Source organism: Hermetia illucens, chromosome 6 (assembly GCF_905115235.1).
Source record: "Hermetia illucens chromosome 6, iHerIll2.2.curated.20191125, whole genome shotgun sequence".
NCBI classification, from domain to species: domain Eukaryota; kingdom Metazoa; phylum Arthropoda; class Insecta; order Diptera; family Stratiomyidae; genus Hermetia; species Hermetia illucens.
Window position 1 is genome coordinate 81,134,137 of NC_051854.1, and position 19,568 is coordinate 81,153,704.

Below are 19,568 nucleotides of genomic sequence, written 5' to 3' on the forward strand. Positions count from 1 at the left end.
CAATTAAGGTGCTAAGTGGAGAACAGACGAATGCTCTGCGGGATGAGATGAGATCCTTCGTGGATGAGAACATGGGAATTGCGGTACTTCCAAGTGCGGCTTTTCTCAGAGAAATCAATCACGAGGGGATCGAGTCTCTGGCGGTACGGCGTGGGGGAAACCCCGTCATACGCGGACTGCCGCATACGCTTCTAACTGTTTTCCATAAGACAATAGACTAAGTTTATGTCGAAAAACATAAAGATTGGTCAAATCAACCTGAAGCATGCCAAAGCTCCCTCCTACCTGTTGGCAGCGAGAATGACAAAGCTGCAGGATTTCCCCTATATCTTTCTGGTGCAAGAACCGTGGGTTCGATTTAACAGAATCTGTGGCATTGGATCAGTAAAGGGGGCTAGGATCTTCTACGACGAAAGATCCATAAGACCGAGAGCTTGCGTCCTGATGTCTAGACGGTTAGAGGCAACTATGCTGAGACAATATTGTTCCCAGGACTACGGTCATCATACAATACCAAATAAATGGCGAGAGGAAAAGCATCATAGTTGCCTCCGCTTATTTACCCTATGATTCTTTGTATCCTCCACCGACGCAAGAGCTTAGGGATCTGGTGGCGTATGCAGAATCAAGTGGTCTCGAACTCTTAATAGGTTGCGATGCGAATGCTCAACATATTTGTTGGGGCAGTAGCAAATGCAATCCAAGAGGAGAGAAGCTATTTGATTTCATCACTTCAGCTGGTCTTATGAGAGAGAGAGAAGAAGCGAAGTAATTGACCTAACAATCTGTACCCCAAAATTGTTAGAGTTGATTAAACACTGGCGAGTGCCAGACGAGGTCTCACTGTCATCTAGAATTCAATCTGACTATTGCGGGCGAACAGTCTGCAGTACAAAGACGGAACCCTAGGAAAACGGATTGGGCAAAGTTCAATGAACTTCTTGGCAATAAAGTACAGTTCCCTAGGCGACTAAGGATTCCTTTGGCGCTGGAAGATGAAGTGAAAACTCTGAACTGCACACTTTTAGAGTGCTATGAAGAGGCTTGTCCTATTTCCCGAGGCCAAAGCGGTAAAACGGTTCCTTGGTGGAACCGAGAACTGCAAAAACTCAGGAAATCAACCAGGCGACTTCTAAATCGTGCTTGCAAAAATAACAAGCACGAAGACTGGTTAAATTTCAGGAACTCAGAACGTGAATATAAGAAGCTCGTGAGGTGCTCGAAACGAGACTCCTTTAGAGCGTACTGTGAGGAACTGGAAGGCGAAAGGAAGACTTCAAGGCTGTGCAGAGTCCTCAAAAAGGATGACTCAGCCAAGTTGGATTCTCTTAGAAAACCCGACGGTACTTTCACGAGCTCCACACTGGACTCAGTACAGACCCTCCTGGAAGTACACCACCCGGGAGAACGGGTGAGAGAAGTGGTAGGGGGAAAGTTGACGGTCCTTGCAACCCCTTCAACACGCAAGTGTTGCAAGGGGAACTGGAACACTGCGAAAGCGGTTGTTACCCATGAAAGGGTGAGAGCTGTCATACTGTCCTTTGAATATTTCAAAGCACCTGGCATGGATGGCATCTATCCGGCAATGCTGAAGGAGGGTATGGAGCATTTAGAGCGACCTCTAAGAAATATTTTTCGAGGATGTCTTGCTGTGGGCTACGTGCCTTCTTCTTGGCAACAGGTTAAGGTAGTTTTCATACCGAAACCTGAGAAAGATGACTATTCTAATCCAAAGAACTTCAGACAAATCAGCTTGACTTCATTATTGCTGAAAGTTTTGGAGAGACTGGTGAAGCGTCACATTCGTGGAAACGCACTTGGGTCACACCCATTTAGTGAAAACCAACATGCTTACCAACGTGGAAAGTCCTGTGAGTCTGCTCTTCATTCTTTGGTCACAAAGATAGAGGATGCAACTTTGAATGGTGAGTACGCGATGGGGGTGTTCGTGGACATTGAAGGCCCTTTTGACTGTGCGCCTTTTCAAAAACTTTGTGATGCCGCCAGAGCGCATGGTGTTGATGATGCTTTAATTAAGTGGATCCATGCTATGCTAACGCAAATATTGTTGTGCGCTGAGGTAGGGGTCGATCGCTACCTGACTACGGAAGCAACGAAGGGCTGCCCCCAAGGAAGTGTGCTTTCGCCGCTTCTGTGGCGTATGCTGATCGACTCACTGCTATGCGAACTGCAAAATTTTCCAATACACGCTCAAGTTTATGCTGATGACGTGGCTGTACTTGCTGTTGATCGGGATCTTGGAACGGTGTGTAGAAATATACAGCGTGCAGTTGATTTGATAGACAGCTGGTGCCTTAGACATGGTTTGTCATCTAATCCAAATAAAACCACAATGGTTTTATTCACAAAAAGGAGAAAACTGGATGGAGTTTGTCTCCCTGAGATGAGGGGTACTACCCTTCAACTCTCCGAAGAAGTGAAATATCTGGGGGTCACTCTAGATAAAAAACTTCTTTGGAATAAACATGTAGAGGTAAAGATGAAAAGAGCTCTCACAGCTTATGGGCTGTGCAGACGGACCTTTGCCTCGACATGGGGACTCAGGCCTCATGTGGTAATGTGGATATACGTTGCCATCATTAGGCCGATGTTCGTATATGCATCCGTTGTGTGGTGGGTTAAGGTGAGACAAAAAGGTTTTCACCGTAAACTAGACGCACTGCAAAGAACTGTTTGTCTGGGTATCACTGGTGCCATGAGCACGACATCCGGCGCAGCTCTGAATGCACTACTCAATTTGCAGCCCCTGGATATATTTATTCAAAGCACTGCAATGAGAGCAGCTCATAGGCTAATTCGATTAGATCTACGGGAAAACAACGGATGTGGGGGGCACAGCGCATTGGAAGAGTTACTGGGAGGACTAAATCCAGTTCTTACAATGCCTTCCGATTCTCGTGTCCCCATACATCTGTTTGGTAGAAGATATGTAGTTACCTTGAAGCGTAGAGAGGACTGGGAAGACCTAGAGGAATGCGTGGCGGGATATACGGAAGTCTTCTACACCGATGGCTCAAAAACAGAAGAGGGTTCTGGAGCCGGAGTCTACCTCTCGAATAAAAACGAGAAGTGGGCTTTTCCTTTGGGACAATATGCAACGGTTTTTCAAGCCGAAGTTTATGCGATCCTAAGGGTGGCAAACTGGGTGATTGACGAGCGGTTGAAGGGCAGGCGCATCGCAATCTGCAGTGACTGTCAAGCTGCACTGAGGGCATTGAGCAGTCCTTTGATCACTTCGAAAATCGTTCAGGAATGCAGAAACCGTTTGAACTCTATGTCTAGATTCAATACGGTGGAATTACTCTGGGTACCTGGTCACAGTGGCATAGAGGGAAATGAAATCTCGGATGCTTTAGCGAAAGAGGGGTCAATCTCCCCTATGCCGGGACCGGAGCCAGCAATTGGGGTATCAGTAGCATTAGCTAAATCTGTTTTCAAAAACTGGGAACAAGTTTCCCATAACGACAGGTGGCAGAGCTTAAATGCTGCTCGACACACCAAACTTTTCCTGCCAGAACCCAACATACGTACCGCAAAGTTTATCCTGTCGAAAAGCAGGAAAACTTGCAGGTGTATTGTGGGCATTCTGACAGGCTATAATTCACTAGCTGGGCATATGTTCAGAATAGGAATTACCGAAGATGATACGTGTCCCTCCTGTAATGAGGAAGCGGAATCCACGGAGCATTTCCTATGTGAATGCCCCGCCTATGGACGCATCAGGCATCAGATCTTTGGTGCCGATGTCCTCCAATTGCGACGGGTAGCATCACATCCACTAACGGAAATCCTGCGATACGTTAACGAATCCGGAATATTCCGTTAGACGGGGGGGCGAGTACAATGGGCCAACACGGCCTGAGTGCTCAGAAGCTGTAGCTTCTCCCCCACCATACACACACACACACACACACACGCCACCTGCTTAACGATTCCTACATTTCAACGTTTCCACGGGCCGATCAGAGGAAGAATTGGGTCCATCATAAATGGGCGTCATTTCTTCGGTCAAAATGCCGATTGACGCCCTTCCGGCTGCCTCATAAGCCGCTTCGTCTGAGATGATTCTAAAACCACAACTCACTGTTAAGGTAGTCTTTATATAAACCGGTTCGTCCTTTGAACATTTCATGTGGAATCCAATGCAGTTACTCAAATTTGCGCTGGGTAAATCAGCAGTAAATGCTGCCTCACATCTATCATATTCCAAGGTATTTGATGCTTCCCCATTTTGACACGATACGGCGGCGGTGTGGTGGCTAACAAGTGGATGGCGGGAACGTGGATTGGTATCCACGACGTAGAACAAAACGTCTGCTGAAAGTACACCAACAGCTCTACTACCAAACCCTATCTACACCTCCACCTGGTGATCGTTCTTTTTTAACGAAAAGCTGCAGACGAAGTAGGAGGAAGGTCTGGTCTAGTCTCCTGCGGCTAAAACGAGAAATTTAGACCAACTGGCACTCCAGGTGGGGCGTTGGGTAGGGTTAAAAAAGCTACATGGAAAACGGACGCTAGGAAACCACAGAAGGAGCCTCAGACAGGATGGATTTTACAATGACGAACGCGACAACGAAAGTAGAATAACGATTTGCGCATTTTCTCATGGAATTAAGAGACTGGAGAGGCGGAGAAGGATACGTTCTACGAGGAATTGAGCGGACCCTCAAAGCCTGCGCCAAATATGATATCAAAAGGCTACTTGGAAGTTTTAGCAGTGAAGTAGACACCGAGCCTGTATACCGACTGCAGCTTATTCAGTTATCAGTATCGCACGAAATGGTTGTTGCAAGTACCTGGTTTGCGTGAAAAGCATTATACAAATATACATGGGCCTCTCCAGATGAGATCACTTTCAACCAAATCGGCCGCGTGTTAGTTGAACGCCGCTTTCTCTCAACTTTGACTCGGATCACTATCTTGTTGGCATAATGCTCCAGGCTTCTCCGCCTAGAATCCCTTCTGACAATTAACTGAAGCCATCCACCACACAGCCCTCCGTGATACCTATGACGGGGCAATAACCGCAGCTGACAGATGTTCTGGAGATGAAGCATCAAAAAATGATCTTTCGAGCCATCTAAATAGCCTTATCATCACGGCCACAAACATACTTGATCTCCCGTCGGAAAAAATTTGGAACTGCTGGTTCGATGAAGCCTTACACATCATGGTGCTCAGAAGGCAATCTGATTTTCGACAGAATGGGCATATTGGACTGATGCATTGAGTATTTTGATGAACTGCTCAACAAACGGAATATCGAAGAGTTGGAAATCCTGCGAACTGAAGACGACGGACAAATACTGCCACCACCAATAGGTATAGAAGAAACAGTTCGCGCAACTCATCGACTTAAAAATGATCAGTCACCGGGACCTGATGGAACTACAGCCGAATTGGTTAAATATAGAGGTGACCAATTATGTCAATCGGTTCAACAGCTTATGCTCAAGGTGTCCGACAGCGAATCAATGAATGAAGATTGGGAACGAGCCATTATCTGTCTCATATATAAAAAATCAGGCAGGAAGGTATCACGTTGCTGAGTACCATCTGTAAGATCTTGCTAGGTCGGATAACCCCATACGCTCAGAATATCAACAAAGAGGCGTCAGCCCAGCAAATCAGCAAGAGATCAGATTTTCTCACTGCAGGAAAGGATGAAAAACTGTTGGAAGATAATTGGCAAAATAGTCTTGGAACGCATGACAGCTTGATCAACAGAGAGTACGCGCTTGAGATACTCCTGCATTGAATATATCAACAACTTTATGGTTCATTTTGGAACAATGCGCGGAGTTTATCGATTTCGATAGTGTATCTGGAGTGCTTTATTCAGGGAGGAGCATTCCTGATAAACTAATAGCAATTAGAACGACATTTAATTCGCAAAATGTCATTTGATTTCGCAAAATCCCAGTGGATTTTAAGTTCTAAAGAGGAGTCCGCAAGGGTTGCATCTTGTCACCCATATTATTTCTTATTGTTGTCGGTGACGTTCCTAATGATTCCTTGTGTGGAGGATATGGACGGATGGTTAATGGACGATGACATATTTTCCTAAACACCTCCACTACGTTGATGAAATTTGCTTGCTCTCTCATTAGGTCATGCAACTTGATCAAATGGCCCTCGATTTGGAAAGAGGTAGAATTGACTAAAGTTAAACACTAACAAGCCAAACATTCTGAGTCTGACGGGTCATCACACTCTCCCTATTTGCATTAATAGGCAGAGCCCCGAAGGTTTTAGTCCACGGTGGCACCGAACTGGATGTTGCCTAATATCCCAATATAAAGATCAAGGTGAGGCTGTTCTGTATTATTATATAGAAAGTGGCTCCCACTGTCATGCGCCTTTGCGCAGCCTTTGTAAACACCTATCTCCGTGCTATCATCGGAGTACGCTGATCTGAAACTATTACAAAGAAGGACTTGGTCGGTGTACAGGCGTGGCACCAGCGGGTGAAAATGGCTGTGGATTGGCCATTGGATCATTAAGAAGGGACGACAGTGGCATTGATGGCAACACCATGCAATGGAATCCATCTTCCCACGGTGGACGGCGGGTGGGTCACCCCAAGGGCACTTGATGCAAAACAGTGGAAAAGGAGTGCAGGCGTATCAGGATGTCGTGGGAGGAAGCGTAGGAGTGGTTGACGCGATATACAAAATCAAGTGGTAAATGTCAACCTTATATATATTCGAGTCTTGAAATTTCTATGATTCTGGTCTCCGCTACTTGGCTTAACAATATGTGACAGGTTAGAACTATGGCTTCTTCTTGGCAATGTTAATCAGCGGAACTTACTTTCTCAACGAAACCAGCAAACGAGTCGACCTGGTATCGCAAGTTCCTCTCAAATGAGAATAATTATATATCGTTTTTTGGAACTTCTGAAGCGGTTGAATCAAGGAATGATAGTGGTTGACTTACTGCCCCTCACTTAGGGGTTTACAGTACCTAGATACCCTCTATTTTCCACTATTACTTCATGTTCATTTAAAATTTATATTTACTTAAAGGAAATTTACGTTTATTTAGATTCTGACAGTTATTCATTGGTTACGTTCTCGATTGATTGACAAAGTGGAAGAAATGCAAAGTAAATCTTACCGTGAATAGGTGAAAATACGTTTAGATATAAGCAGTCTTCTGATTGATCCTGTAGGAAAGGTATAAGCCTTTTTAAGTATTCTAATCGTCCCTTGGGCATTTTTTCTAAAGCTGCCGTTTCATTCTGTATGTTGGGTAATCGTTGTGGACATACGGCACTATAGCGGTCAGCCAGTCGAACACCATCCCAAGGTGATGGAGCTCTCGTTGGACTGAATCTGAAAATAGAATAAGCAATTCAAACAATTGAAATTTGTGATTGACTATAAATATTCGAGGAAATAAAATCATTTAAAGATTCAGATAATTCATCTGTCGTCCTTTTCCAAGAAGTTGAATGTTTAACCCAAAAACCGGCATCTGTTCACCAAGGAAGTCGAAGAAAGGTTCTCTTCGATTGGTCCCGTTTCCTGTCATGATGCGGACTTAGGGCTCCATCAACCTTAACCAAAAAATATGCTCCAGCCTGGCAAAGGCGGTTTTTGCAGTTATTCTGTCAACATCTTGGCAAATATCATTGAGCAACAGAAAAAGTAACTTCCAGCAAAAAAGATACTACTTTTTCAAGACCACACTCCATGGGGATACATTTACAACAATCATTCAATTCAACGGTATCCCGCCGACTGCCACGGAATTTCAAGAACGTCTTCGCGGTCATTTTCTGGAACACAGATTTGGAATGTAGAATGCCCGCTTCATGTTTATGGTAAGTGTCCTCAAAAAAATGCTGCATCGCAAGTCAATTAGTGATCGATTGAGTGCGATTTGGGTAAAAAGAATTCCTAAATGTTTGCTTCCTAAATTTCTTCACCCCAGCAGAAAAGTAAGGTTTTGTTTCACACAAAACCTTAAAAAGAAGGCTCAATAGACAACGCGCGTAAAGAGCGAACTGTGAATGACCGGTACACGTCTGGACATACTGGGAGTCCCTGGAGCAGTAGACAGCTCTCTGCCGAAGTCGATTGGGTGACGTGAGTCTAGCTTTCCCAGGCCCTGATCAGGTATTGTACATTGAATCGGTATTGTACATTTGCCCTGAGCAAGCGCTGATCCGTCCGCGAGTTCTCGGCTCAGCTAATCGTAGGTCAGGCCTCAGGGAACTGGAGTCGGAGCTTTTTCTACCTTTAACATCCGTGACTATTCCGTCTTCCCATGGCTTCCGACTCGAACCAAGAGGAAGTGCAGCCGGCCGTCCCAGCGGAAAGGTTCATCAGGAAATGCGCGACAGTGGTGAAGCGTATGCGGTCGACAACATTCTTCCAGAAGAAGGAGAAATTTCTGGACGGCCTTGTACAGGCGAAAGTGGAGAGCTGAGACGCTGAGAGCACTGGAAGCGTCAAACGGATAGCAAAGCGAACTGTGGAAAAAGCAGAAACAGGGAGACGTGCCTGAAGGAAGCCACTGACAGAAAAAACGAGGAAGCGAAAAAGACTTAATTTGGCTCGAGTGAAAGGCAACATATTTGTGGAAGTCCTTAGTGAAATCCGCAAGAGGATGAAACTCGAAAACAACGGAACAGAAGTATCTTCCATACGCAAAACGAAGGGTGGCGGAGTCCTCGTCAAATTAGACCCAAAGACGACTAGCAAGAGTACTTTCTGTGAAGCGGTCAAGGGGGAGTAAGCTCTCCTGCCTATCTGCACTCTAGTAATCCGAGATTTTGATCGCCTCATAGAAAAGTTCGAAATGGAGAGGCCATAAAATGTGAATACCCAGGTAAGTAAGTGTGAACACTCGAGGTTAAAAACCCGCTATGTCTGAGCAATATGCGAGGAAACTCCTTAACAGCGGGAAAATCAAAATTGGATGCAGGGTACGAATGTGGATAATCGCCACTAAGTGCTACAAATGTCTGGACTATAGCCACACGTCAGAACCTTACAAGGAACTCGACAGGAGGACAGCATGCCGCGATGCGATCAGGTAGGTCGCCAAGCAAAGATCTGCAATGAATGAAAGCGAAAATTGCGTTCACTGCAAGGATTGTGGTGCACCTGGTGACGGCGCAACTTTTTTCTGCGTTTACCTGACGTCGAGTGAGACGATGCCAGATTTTCCACGGCGGCTTGATGCTGTGAAAGTCTTCGTTTCGGGCACGAAGGGACAAATCCTGGTAGGCGGTGATTTTATTGCTAGGGTCCCTGAATGGGGCATGCCTTAGGCTCCAGAATCCAGAGGGAAAGGGATCTGAGAAATGGCAGCGAGGACAGGGCTTATAGTTTTAAACACCGAATCAACGCCAACGTTTTGCCGGTACAACAGTCGCTACAACGATTATGCTCTTGCAAAGAGGCATGCGCCATAAAGGCAGAGTATAGATCAGCCAAAAGGAGATTCCTCAGTGCGGTAAATAAAAGCAAAGCTCGTGCTCGGCAGAACTTAAGCAGCGAGGTAAATGAGAACCCGTGGGACTTGTCTATCAAATTGTCACCCGGACTCTTCAGAAACGCTGTATAATAAGTACCGACCAGATGGACTGCATTGTATGGCCATTCTTCCCTTGACATCTCGCAACGGTTGCTATCAACAGCTCGGAAAGCAATGATTGTGCCGGGTCGTTCAATGTCTGCACGAAGGAAGAAATTCTTCCTTGTCGCTAGAAGGTCAAACGATTGGCGCTAGCCATAAAAGGAAGCGGAGACCTGAAGGATGCCGTTATGGAAGTCGTGGGTGCGGTTCATCGAGCCGAGGTACACAAAAATGTTTTTAATTCCGTAAGATGAGTAGATATGCTAGACACATTCGAAAACTCATTCCACGTGCCAAGCTACCTCGTGCGGATATTAAGAAATTATCTGAAAGACTGTTCCTTGCTCTCTGATTGGGGAATAGCACAGGGATCCAACCTAGGGACGCATCTCTGGAATGATTTTTACGATCGTCTGCTAAAAGTCGACTTGGAATCGGCGTTGCCGAACTTGGCATATTGACGCAACGAGTAAGCGGATGGATGAACCATGGTTTCAGCCTTACACTGAACAAAATCGAAGTACTCATCTTGACCAGAAAGAGAATCCCGACCCTGCTTCCATATCGATTGGAGGGTTGACTATAGAGTGAAAACCAGGTATTAAATATCTTGCTTTAATGCTCGAATCGAAGATGAGCTTCTTCGAACTAATCAAAGCAGCACCGAAAAGAGTTGCAGCTGGAGTCTCGGCTATTGATGAATCTTGGGGGCCCTATTTCTACCAGGAGACGTCTTCTTATGGGAGCAACGCTCTTCTCTATGGCGTGGAGGTAAGAGCTGATACCCTTGACAAGGAGGTGCATCGTAACCGCCTTGCTCACCTCATAACCGGCTGTGATGGTGATCGCGGGAGTGACCTTCGTCCCCCTCCTTGCTAACGAGCGTAAAGCTACCTACAGCCGGCAGAGTAAAAATTTAAGAGAGGTATTTGCCTGAAAAGTACGTCACCGTACACTTACCGAGAGGCAACGCTCTTGGCAAAAGAGCGAAGCGTCAAAGGAACCGCGCGGCTCATCGACAGTTTAGACCCGTGGCTGAACCGTGATGATTGATGATTGATGAGTGATTACTTCCTTACCCAACTTCTAAGTGGGCATAACCTCCATGTCTTCATTCAGTCTTGATGGTTTCCCTGAATCGACAATCTATTTTTTTCGTTTAAAATTCTTGAAACAGATTCATTTTTCATCCCCCGTCACGAATTGATGGAAAATACACTTTTATTCGTGCCTTTCGACCTGAAGCCCGTCATCCAGCAAGACAAGAGTGAGATGCTCTCGTGTTACTAATTATCTGAGGGCTATTTCCCCAGGAAGAGCTAGGTGCTGATACCTTCTAGCGGTCCTTGAATATTACGTCACCAGATATGAGTTGCTGAAGATCTCCGGTAGAATTGGCGGCAATAAAGACCCGGGTCTGGACGACATACCCAATAAGGTTCTCAGTCTTGCCGTGAAATGTTCGTGAAGTTGTTCGAAGCGTGCATGTCCGAGGAGATCTATTCTACATCATGGAAGCGGCAGACGCTGATACTGCCGCCTAAGGCTGGTGAAACTTCAGGTTAACAATCCTCTTACAGACCCACATACTTTCTGGACACTTTGGGAAGCATTTTTGCAACTTACCTCCGACGTTTGAGAGCCAAAGGGGTCTATCAAATCGGCAGGGTGGGTTTCGTAAAAACAGATCAACCATTGATGCAATCAAAATGGTTACTAGTTTGACCGAAAATATAATTCATTGAAGGGGTTGTACTAGCAAATGTTGCCTCTGGCAAGAATGATGCCGAATGTGGGAGGACCACAGCATACTTCTATGTTGCTCATAGTCATGGTGGTCACCTCTACCTTGCAATAAGGAGTTCCAGTTTGGAGGAAGGCATTGCAGATCATGGCTGACACTCATAAGTTGAGATTACTCCTTATCGTAAGAGAAGGAAAGTGACTAAGCTAGTGCGAGATCACCGCACCCCATAACATTATGGTGCTTTCACCAGCATCACAGAGTCAAGCTAAAACCAAGCTTGTGAAAATGGCGCTGGTGTGTTCAGGCCAGTGTTGTTTGAAGATGTCCACCCCCTAAAAAGAGATAGGCAGACAGACAGACAGTAAATCGATTTCAGTAAGGTTTTGTTTTCACTAAAACCTTAAAACTCAATCTAGCACAATATTTTCGACAACCTCACATCTATTTTCTGTAGCATAGTTCGTTTCAGTCCCATTGTTGGCAATGGGTTTTGCATCGCGTTTCCGTGTTTGCTTTAACGACATGTAGAATTAATTGGTGTCATCCATGGTTCAAGTAGATCCGAACTAAAGATTTAGCGCTACTTCTCAGCCCCTTTGACGGAAGTGTTGACATAATTCTGTCGCCGTTACCAAGAATTTATTGATAAAAGTGGTTACTATCACACAAAATGATAAATTCTTTTATATTGCGCCGGCTTAACAAGGATTCCGTTCTACATTTGCAAGCTCTTTTGTGGAATGCATAATCGTTTAAGCTGTTTGATCTCCGCAATCCTTGGGAGAACAAAAAGCATCCTTTTAAAATCCACCATCAATTTCCCTAAGTTAACAATCAATCGCCTGCCTCGCTGAGAAAACATCTCCACAAAGAGTAGCAGTAAATTGTGAAAGGACTTTAATATCCTATTCCTATCTAGATTTATGTTCGGCAAAAGATTTCTTATTCTCAATAGTTGAACAATCTGTCAACGAGACCCTCATGTACGTTTTCACGATGAAGCGAAAGTAGGGCAACCCAACGAACATTTCTGGTTGCGGAAAATCCATCCATGTGGACGTATATAAACAAGAGCTGTGAAGCTGCGGTAGTCCCCGGATTCTGGACTTTCTATACGCGTCCTGGATTAAGGTTCATTCGCAGTGCTCGCATTCAAGTACGCCACTCTACTATGTGTGCGTGTATATGCTGCGCTAGATTATCCACTCGTTGCTCTAGAATCCTAAATTAATCCACGATCGATATTTCGTCGTCGTTGGGGAAGTGAACCTTTTACATGGAATGCAGGCACAAATAAATTACGTTAGCTCAATCAGCGCCTGGGATTGCAAGGAGTGAGTAGGGTCTAAGAGCGCCTTCAGGCATCCTAAGTGGAAACTGAAATTTTTACTGAGAAAATTACCTTCAATGGAACGGCGAATACTAAATATTCGCTCTAAGTGGTTTTGCTTCATTTACTAGAGTGCACAGGAAAGCTTCAAAATATTTTCTGTTCGGTTTGAAACAACCCGAGGACGAAAGTTTTTGAGTATGCTGGGAACGGGTCCCATTGGTTATGTTTCCTTGCAATGATAATGTATTTGCTTGCAGGTGGTAACAGGGAAAACAAAATGTGAAATGTATCCAGTCGAGGGATGGAGATCATTAAAGCGCCCCAGGAAAAATCAGGCAAGTTACTAAATTCGTTCCCGGAAAATTGTGTAAATTTTCACAGAAGCTAGTTATGTAAAGAATCCATGGCGGATTTAGTAGTCTCAACAAACTTCGAAGCATGATTTTCCTTTCAGAACCATTTGTTATCCTACTAGAGAGAGAAAATCGCTATAACGCTTGAAGGTATTTTAGCTGCCGCTATGGAAAAGCCTTTTACAACAATGGAGTGAAAGCGATAGTCCGAGAACTATATTACCATAATTTTACTATTCAGGAGATAGTGAAGAACACTGTCTAGTGTAAATCCATTTCAAAGAATAAATCATTTGTTCGCGGATATTTTTACTATAGGTCAGACGTATGAAGATTGAACTTATATGGTACGTCATTGGAGCAAATTGGGAATGCAATGCAATGAAAGTTCATAGCGGGCCATTCGGGAAAAGGAGATCTTTAGTGTTGTCAGCAGGCCTATGTGTCTGCAGTATGACCCGAGATCTTGGGACTGTCTAAGTTCCATTGGAAGCCGACGGGACATCTCGGGAGGCAGTGATGACACCGGGCCACATCCCAGGAGAAGACACTCGGATACGACTGGAGCTAATCTACATACATATAACCCTAGGAAATACTCTCATGAATGGGCTAATAAGGAAGTGTAGGGAGTCAGAGAAGCCTTGTACATCAGATGACAGAATAATAAAATTACAGATTAGAATTCTACGTAAAATTCCTGAGTAATAACATGGCCCATCTACAAGTTGGCTCCGGCGTCAAGAACGAACCGGGAATGAAGATAATGATGGAAAATCTAGACAGCGTCATCTTCGATGCATATGAGGCTAGCTGCCGGATTAAGACAGTTGCTTCATCAAGGAACGTATTCTGATAGAACAGGAAACTAGGATAGGGCAACATCCTCCATCTGTCTGAAAACGAGAGGTTGAAAATTTACCGAAAATGAGGAGGACAGGGTATATCTGTTTCTTAAAATTCATTTCCCGGGGTTCAAACCGATGGTGAACGACAATAACATTCAGTTTAATACCACAGAACAGCTAGAAGGCGGGAAGATTAAAATTGAAGAACAGCAAAAGAAGTATGCTCGGAAGCTAGGACGAAATGGAATGGTATCTTCCAAGCACTATTTCAGAGGGACCTAGAAATTATTATAAGAGTTATATTAATGGTGGTAAGGGCTTGGAGGCGGGTAAATGTGGCTCATTACGAAAACGCACAAAAGAAATCCCTTTCGCCAGAAACCTGTCAAACCAATTTTGCTAGCATAATTTGCACTTAAAAAAGTGTGGGGGGGGAGGTGTTAATTAAATGAAATAGAACCAAAGTTCTAGGGCGTAATCCTCTCCCCCTCCCTCTCCGATCAACAGAAACTACTCCCTATCAGCAAACGGGTGAATTACACGACGAAGTAGACCCCAACGACTTAGCCTTGTGAGCGTTTCAGCAGGTCGAAGATACTTTTGGCAACACATTGCACGCAGACTTGGCCTGCTGGGGGGTAAAGTATTAGACAACAAGCAAATAAAAGTAACACCAGTAATGTGGAGTACAGTAGCTGACTAACTCCAAATAGAGCTAACAAATAATGAAGTACAGATAGAGGGTTATGCCGCCGGGTAGGGACAAGTATTAGTACACTTTATGTGAATTAGTTCAATTAGGATTGATAATTACTAAGAGCGAGTGGGTTCAGACTGTGCATCAGTATAGGCAAAATCACCATAATACCATTCACCAGAAAGACTGTCTGGCATGAAAGGAAATTACGCTAAACCTTCAGGACAAGGATCTATCAAACAAAACTGAGAGCTGAACTTTTTTTGGGACAACATAAAACCGGTGTGGTGGCACATCGGAAGCAAAAACCACCGACTGCAATACCAGCGGTGAAATCACTTCCACCAGACGCACTGAACTGGCGCCGATCAACGAATCCGCGCACTCCTCCGAAAATATTCGCAACATTAAGACTGAAAGTAGTTTCTCCCAGGCGGTTAAGCGCGATGTGCAACACCACATCAACACTACCGGCTACGCCAAATGGAGGTCTTGTGGGGATTACATTGGATCTGGCAAAGGCGTATCATCAAATCCTTGTTCCTCCCGAAGACATCGAAAACCGCTATCTGCACAACTTTCGGACTCTTCGAGTTCACCAGGATGACGTTCCCCTGCTAAACACAGTGAAGGATCTACGAAGGTTCTTGGGCATGTTAAACTTCTATTGCAGTTTCCTTCGCAAGTCCACTCATCACCAAGCGATCCTCAATGCTTTCCTGGCCGGGTTTTAAAGGAAAGTCACCCGCGAGGTTGCGTGATCTATTGAGGTATTTCCAGCGTTTGAAACCGTCAAACAACAGCCTGATAATACTACACTACTGGCATTTCCTCGTTCCGATGCACCCGTAGCTGTGTTCGTCGATGCCTCAGACATAGCTCTCTGACTGACATTACGCATAATCATGTGCCGAGGCCCTCTATCGAGAATGGATGCCGCGTTTTGTTGTACCAGCCGTAATCATCACGGGCCAAGGAATGCAGTTTAAGTCTACTCTTTTCTCGGAGATAAGCAAGCTCCTGGGTTTCAAACGCCACGGGACCACTGCATACCACCCGCAGTCCAAAGGGATGCTGGAACATTGGCAACCGGCACTAAAGGTCGGCTTAAGGGCTCAGCTTTCAAGAACTTTGACGTAGCTTTTGTTGTTTCTGAGTTACGTACTCATATATACCAAGGTGTGTTAGGTCCCTAGATGGGGCATATCATACTGTCGCGCCCACACGTAGTAGTTCTGATTTAGATATAATGCACTTCAGCTTCCCATGTTTTCATGAAAAGCCAACATTCCTTCTCTCCGGTTCTGAGCTGGGTGTGTCGACGGTGAAGCACTCGATGGCCACTCTGTGAAAGTGAATTGCATCAAATGGTATTCCGAGCAATGGATTGAAGTCTGACCTACGCTTTCTAATCAATATATAGGTGCTTCATTACACTACCAAGTAGTGCAAATCCGTACGTGGCAAAGAATGTGGGGGAGAGCTCGAAATAGCTCCCTTGGTCGTAATTAATGTCCATCGTGGGGCAGCGATCTGGAGAACTAAATATCGCCATTTCCCATCAGCCCGCTGACCTACTTTTGCGTGAAAGAAGCTGTACTTGTGTTGTTCGACAATGCAAGGAATCAGTTTTCCGCCGAATTCTCGCACCCAACCATAGGCCACTAAATGATAGGTTCCAACCCGAGCATTCACCAAGGCACAAGTTCGAATTACGCCAGGCTGGACAGGGCAGATACGTGGTAATGACCACTTCATCGGGGGCATGTCCCTTTTTTGGTTATTTCTTAGTCCTACTTTATGATTGGAGATATTTCTAACACCTTCTCTAAAGACGATTAGTTTAACTTCCTTTCTACTAAAATGCCTGGAAAAGCTAGTTGTAGGTGTTTGCAATAGCAACTAGAAAGGCAAATCTAAGGAGACAGCACTCTATGAGATCACGACAAAAACTAAGAAAGCGATACCAGAAATAGAATACGCCTTAGCCACATTCATGGACATGTCGTGTTCTCCACAGGTGTTATGACCACTGAACACCTCGCTTTGGTCTATACTACACCATATATTATATCGACCATCCAGTAAACCATGTGTTCGGAGGAGGTTTGCTAGTCAGCCAAAAATTAAACCTGCTGTTATCGGCTTTGGAAACAGATGAAAGGCTATGCGCTCTGTATTTCATTATCGTGGCAGTACAGCCTGATGTCATGCTCTGGTCATCTGGATTATTATTCTCTAATTATTTCGGTCACGTGATCGCGTCCTCCAGTGTTGGAAGCCCAGTAGTTGCTCGACCTCCGTATATATTGTGTTCTGCCACCGTGCTCTAGGTCTTCCTATTAGACTCGCTCCATCGACACGTTGTCCATTCATAACCTTTTTAGACAAGCTATTGTCACTCATTCGTTGCACAGCCCACTGAAGGTGTTGTAGTTTAACGAATGTTGAGACTTCTAGCTAGTCGTACAGTTCATACAACTCATGGTTGTATTGTATGCGCTATCCATCATGGTCGTGAACTGCATCGAAAATTCGCCGAAGGACTTTCTTTTCGAATGTGTTTAACAAATTTTCGGAGGCTTCGGTCCATTATTTGCACCCATAGCATAGCACTGGTCGTATGATGGTTTTGTATACGCGGAGATTGCTGTGGACATGTTTCGATTTCATTATGGGAAGGACTGAGAAGAAAGTCGTATTTCCTAGCTGAATCCGTCGCATGAATTCGTCAGTTTCATTCGCGTCCTTTGACAGGGTGCTACCCAGATATATAAAGCTGTGTCGAATTCGATGTTGAGGCCACATACGTTGATACTCAAATGAGCTGACGTCTTACTTCTTGATTGTATCATTATTTTCATTTTGTCCTCATTGATGCGTAGTCCAACTTCTTTCGCAACAGTGTCAAGAGTATGCTGAAGGATCTCTGCATCGGTCGGTTTTCGAGACATGATGTTGATGTTATCTGCGTACGCTAACAATTATGTCGACTTAATGAGTACCATCCTGCTGGTATTGGTATCCACTGCTCGAATAGCGTATTTGAAATCTAGGTTGAAAAGCGTGGGCGCCAGTCCGTCGCCCTGCTTCAAACCAGTACGTGTTTCAAAAGGATTAGTCAACCTGTTCTGAATCCTGACCTGTTAGATGGAATTTCTAGTTTAGCTGGTATACCAAATTACACCATTATGTTGTACAGTACACCACGGTCCAGTCGGTTGCCCTGCTTCAAACCAGTACGTGTTTCAAACTGATCAGTCAACCTGTTCTGAATCCCGACCTGTTAGATGAAATTGGTCATAGCCATCTTCCTCAGTCTTTTTAGTTTAGTTGCGGCATTCCGCTGTATAGTGCTGTCTTATGCCTGCTGCGACAAAAATTTGGTATACATCAACATTATACTCTCAGCACTAATACAGGATTAGTTTAATAGTAAAAAGCTGGTCAGTTGTTGAGGGACCCGGCCTGAAACCGCCTTGGTACTCGCCAATGAGTGGGCGGTATGGCGGCGTATGATCTTATAATATTCTCCAGAATTTTTGTCAGTATTTTATAGGACGAACAGACTAGTGAAATGCCTTTGTAGTTTTCAGAACACGATCTACCTCCCTTTTTGAGATATGATGCTCCTTCGCCAGTACTGTGGCATCTCCTCGTCCTCCCTGATTCGATAGTTGCTGTATCGCATTTAGTAGACCCGCTCCACCGGATTTTAAAAGCTCGGTTGGAATTTCGTCCGTGCTCGGCGCTTTGTTTGACTTCAGTGACCGCACAGAGAAATCAACTTCTCCTGCTGTCGGAGGATGTGTAGTGGGGCCAGGATCACCAATACCGCCATTGATTTGGGTTATTTGTATGGGGGCACCAGAGGTCGGATTCTCAAGTTCATCAAAATAAAACGCCCAGGGTTTGTTGAAACTGTGGGCATCGTTGATGATGTTTCCATTTTTGTCCTTGCAGAGGCTAGTCCTGGATTGATAACCGTTCTCAATTGTATTCACTAGTATAAATGCGTGTCTGTTGTTGTCTATTAGTTAGGTTTTCATTAATTTTCAGCAAATGTCTATTCTATTCGAAATTCGCTGTAGCTCATCATACTTTTCTTTTTTGGCTCTGGTGGCACGTTGGATATATGTTTGTAGGCTTCGTTCTTCGCGTCGAGTGATATTCTGCATTCATCGTCAAACCAGTCAATTCGCGTTCGCCGGGAATTATATCCGACCGTCTTCTGTGCAATTTCCTTCATGGTGCTTTTCCGTTCTACCGAGAACTCGTGTATATCTGTGTTGCTGATGTCGTATAGCATAGGTGAAAGTTTTTCCTCTTCCCTCCTTTCTGGTTGCTGGAATTGAATTCCCAGAACCTGTCCCAGATGTGATATTAAAATCATACTAGGAGGTCTTAACAGCCATCGGTTCGATGATGAATGCAAACTAGCAACTGAACGGAATAGTCCTGTATACTAGACAATGCTGCACTCTCAAGAAATGCAGTCACGAGCAGAGACCTATCACGAATTTCGTCGAGTAGAAAAATGACTTCACATATAGAAACAGGGAACGTGGGGAAACCAACAGGTCTGTGAACTCGAAAAGTAAAAGGAGTAGCCGTACCATACGCGGAAGCTTCACCAACAAGTCAGCAGGATGAAGCCTTATAGATCTCGATGTTCATCCGTTCGAGACAAGGAAGGGAACCTGATTTCCGACCGTTGAGTAGTTCGAGGAACTGCTCAGCAGGCAGAATATCAGCGAGTTGAAGGTCCTGTCAGCTGAAGACGACGCACAAATACTGCCATCACCAAGAACAGACACAGTCCACGGAATTTACCGGCTGAAATCGTAAGTCGCCAAAAGCCCATAGAATTATAGAGTAAATCTGTACACGTTCATAGGAGGATCCGTTATCCCGACTAAATTGAAGAAGAACAACCCCAGAGATACAGTCTACCTCCATCAAGATGGAGTAGGAG

At 44.8% G+C, this 19,568-nt stretch overlaps 1 protein-coding gene across 3 annotated transcripts in view; it reads right to left on the bottom strand.

Moving 5' to 3' along the window:
- LOC119660213 (neuroligin-4, Y-linked) overlaps positions 1-19,568 on the bottom strand; it is a 329,531-nt gene that overhangs the window by 209,081 nt on the left and 100,882 nt on the right. For all 3 annotated transcript variants that reach the window (XM_038068648.1, XM_038068647.1, XM_038068649.1), the window contains exon 3: positions 7,144-7,361. In XM_038068648.1, coding sequence (XP_037924576.1) covers positions 7,144-7,361 — 218 coding nt within the window. The remainder of the gene's footprint in view (positions 1-7,143; positions 7,362-19,568) is intronic.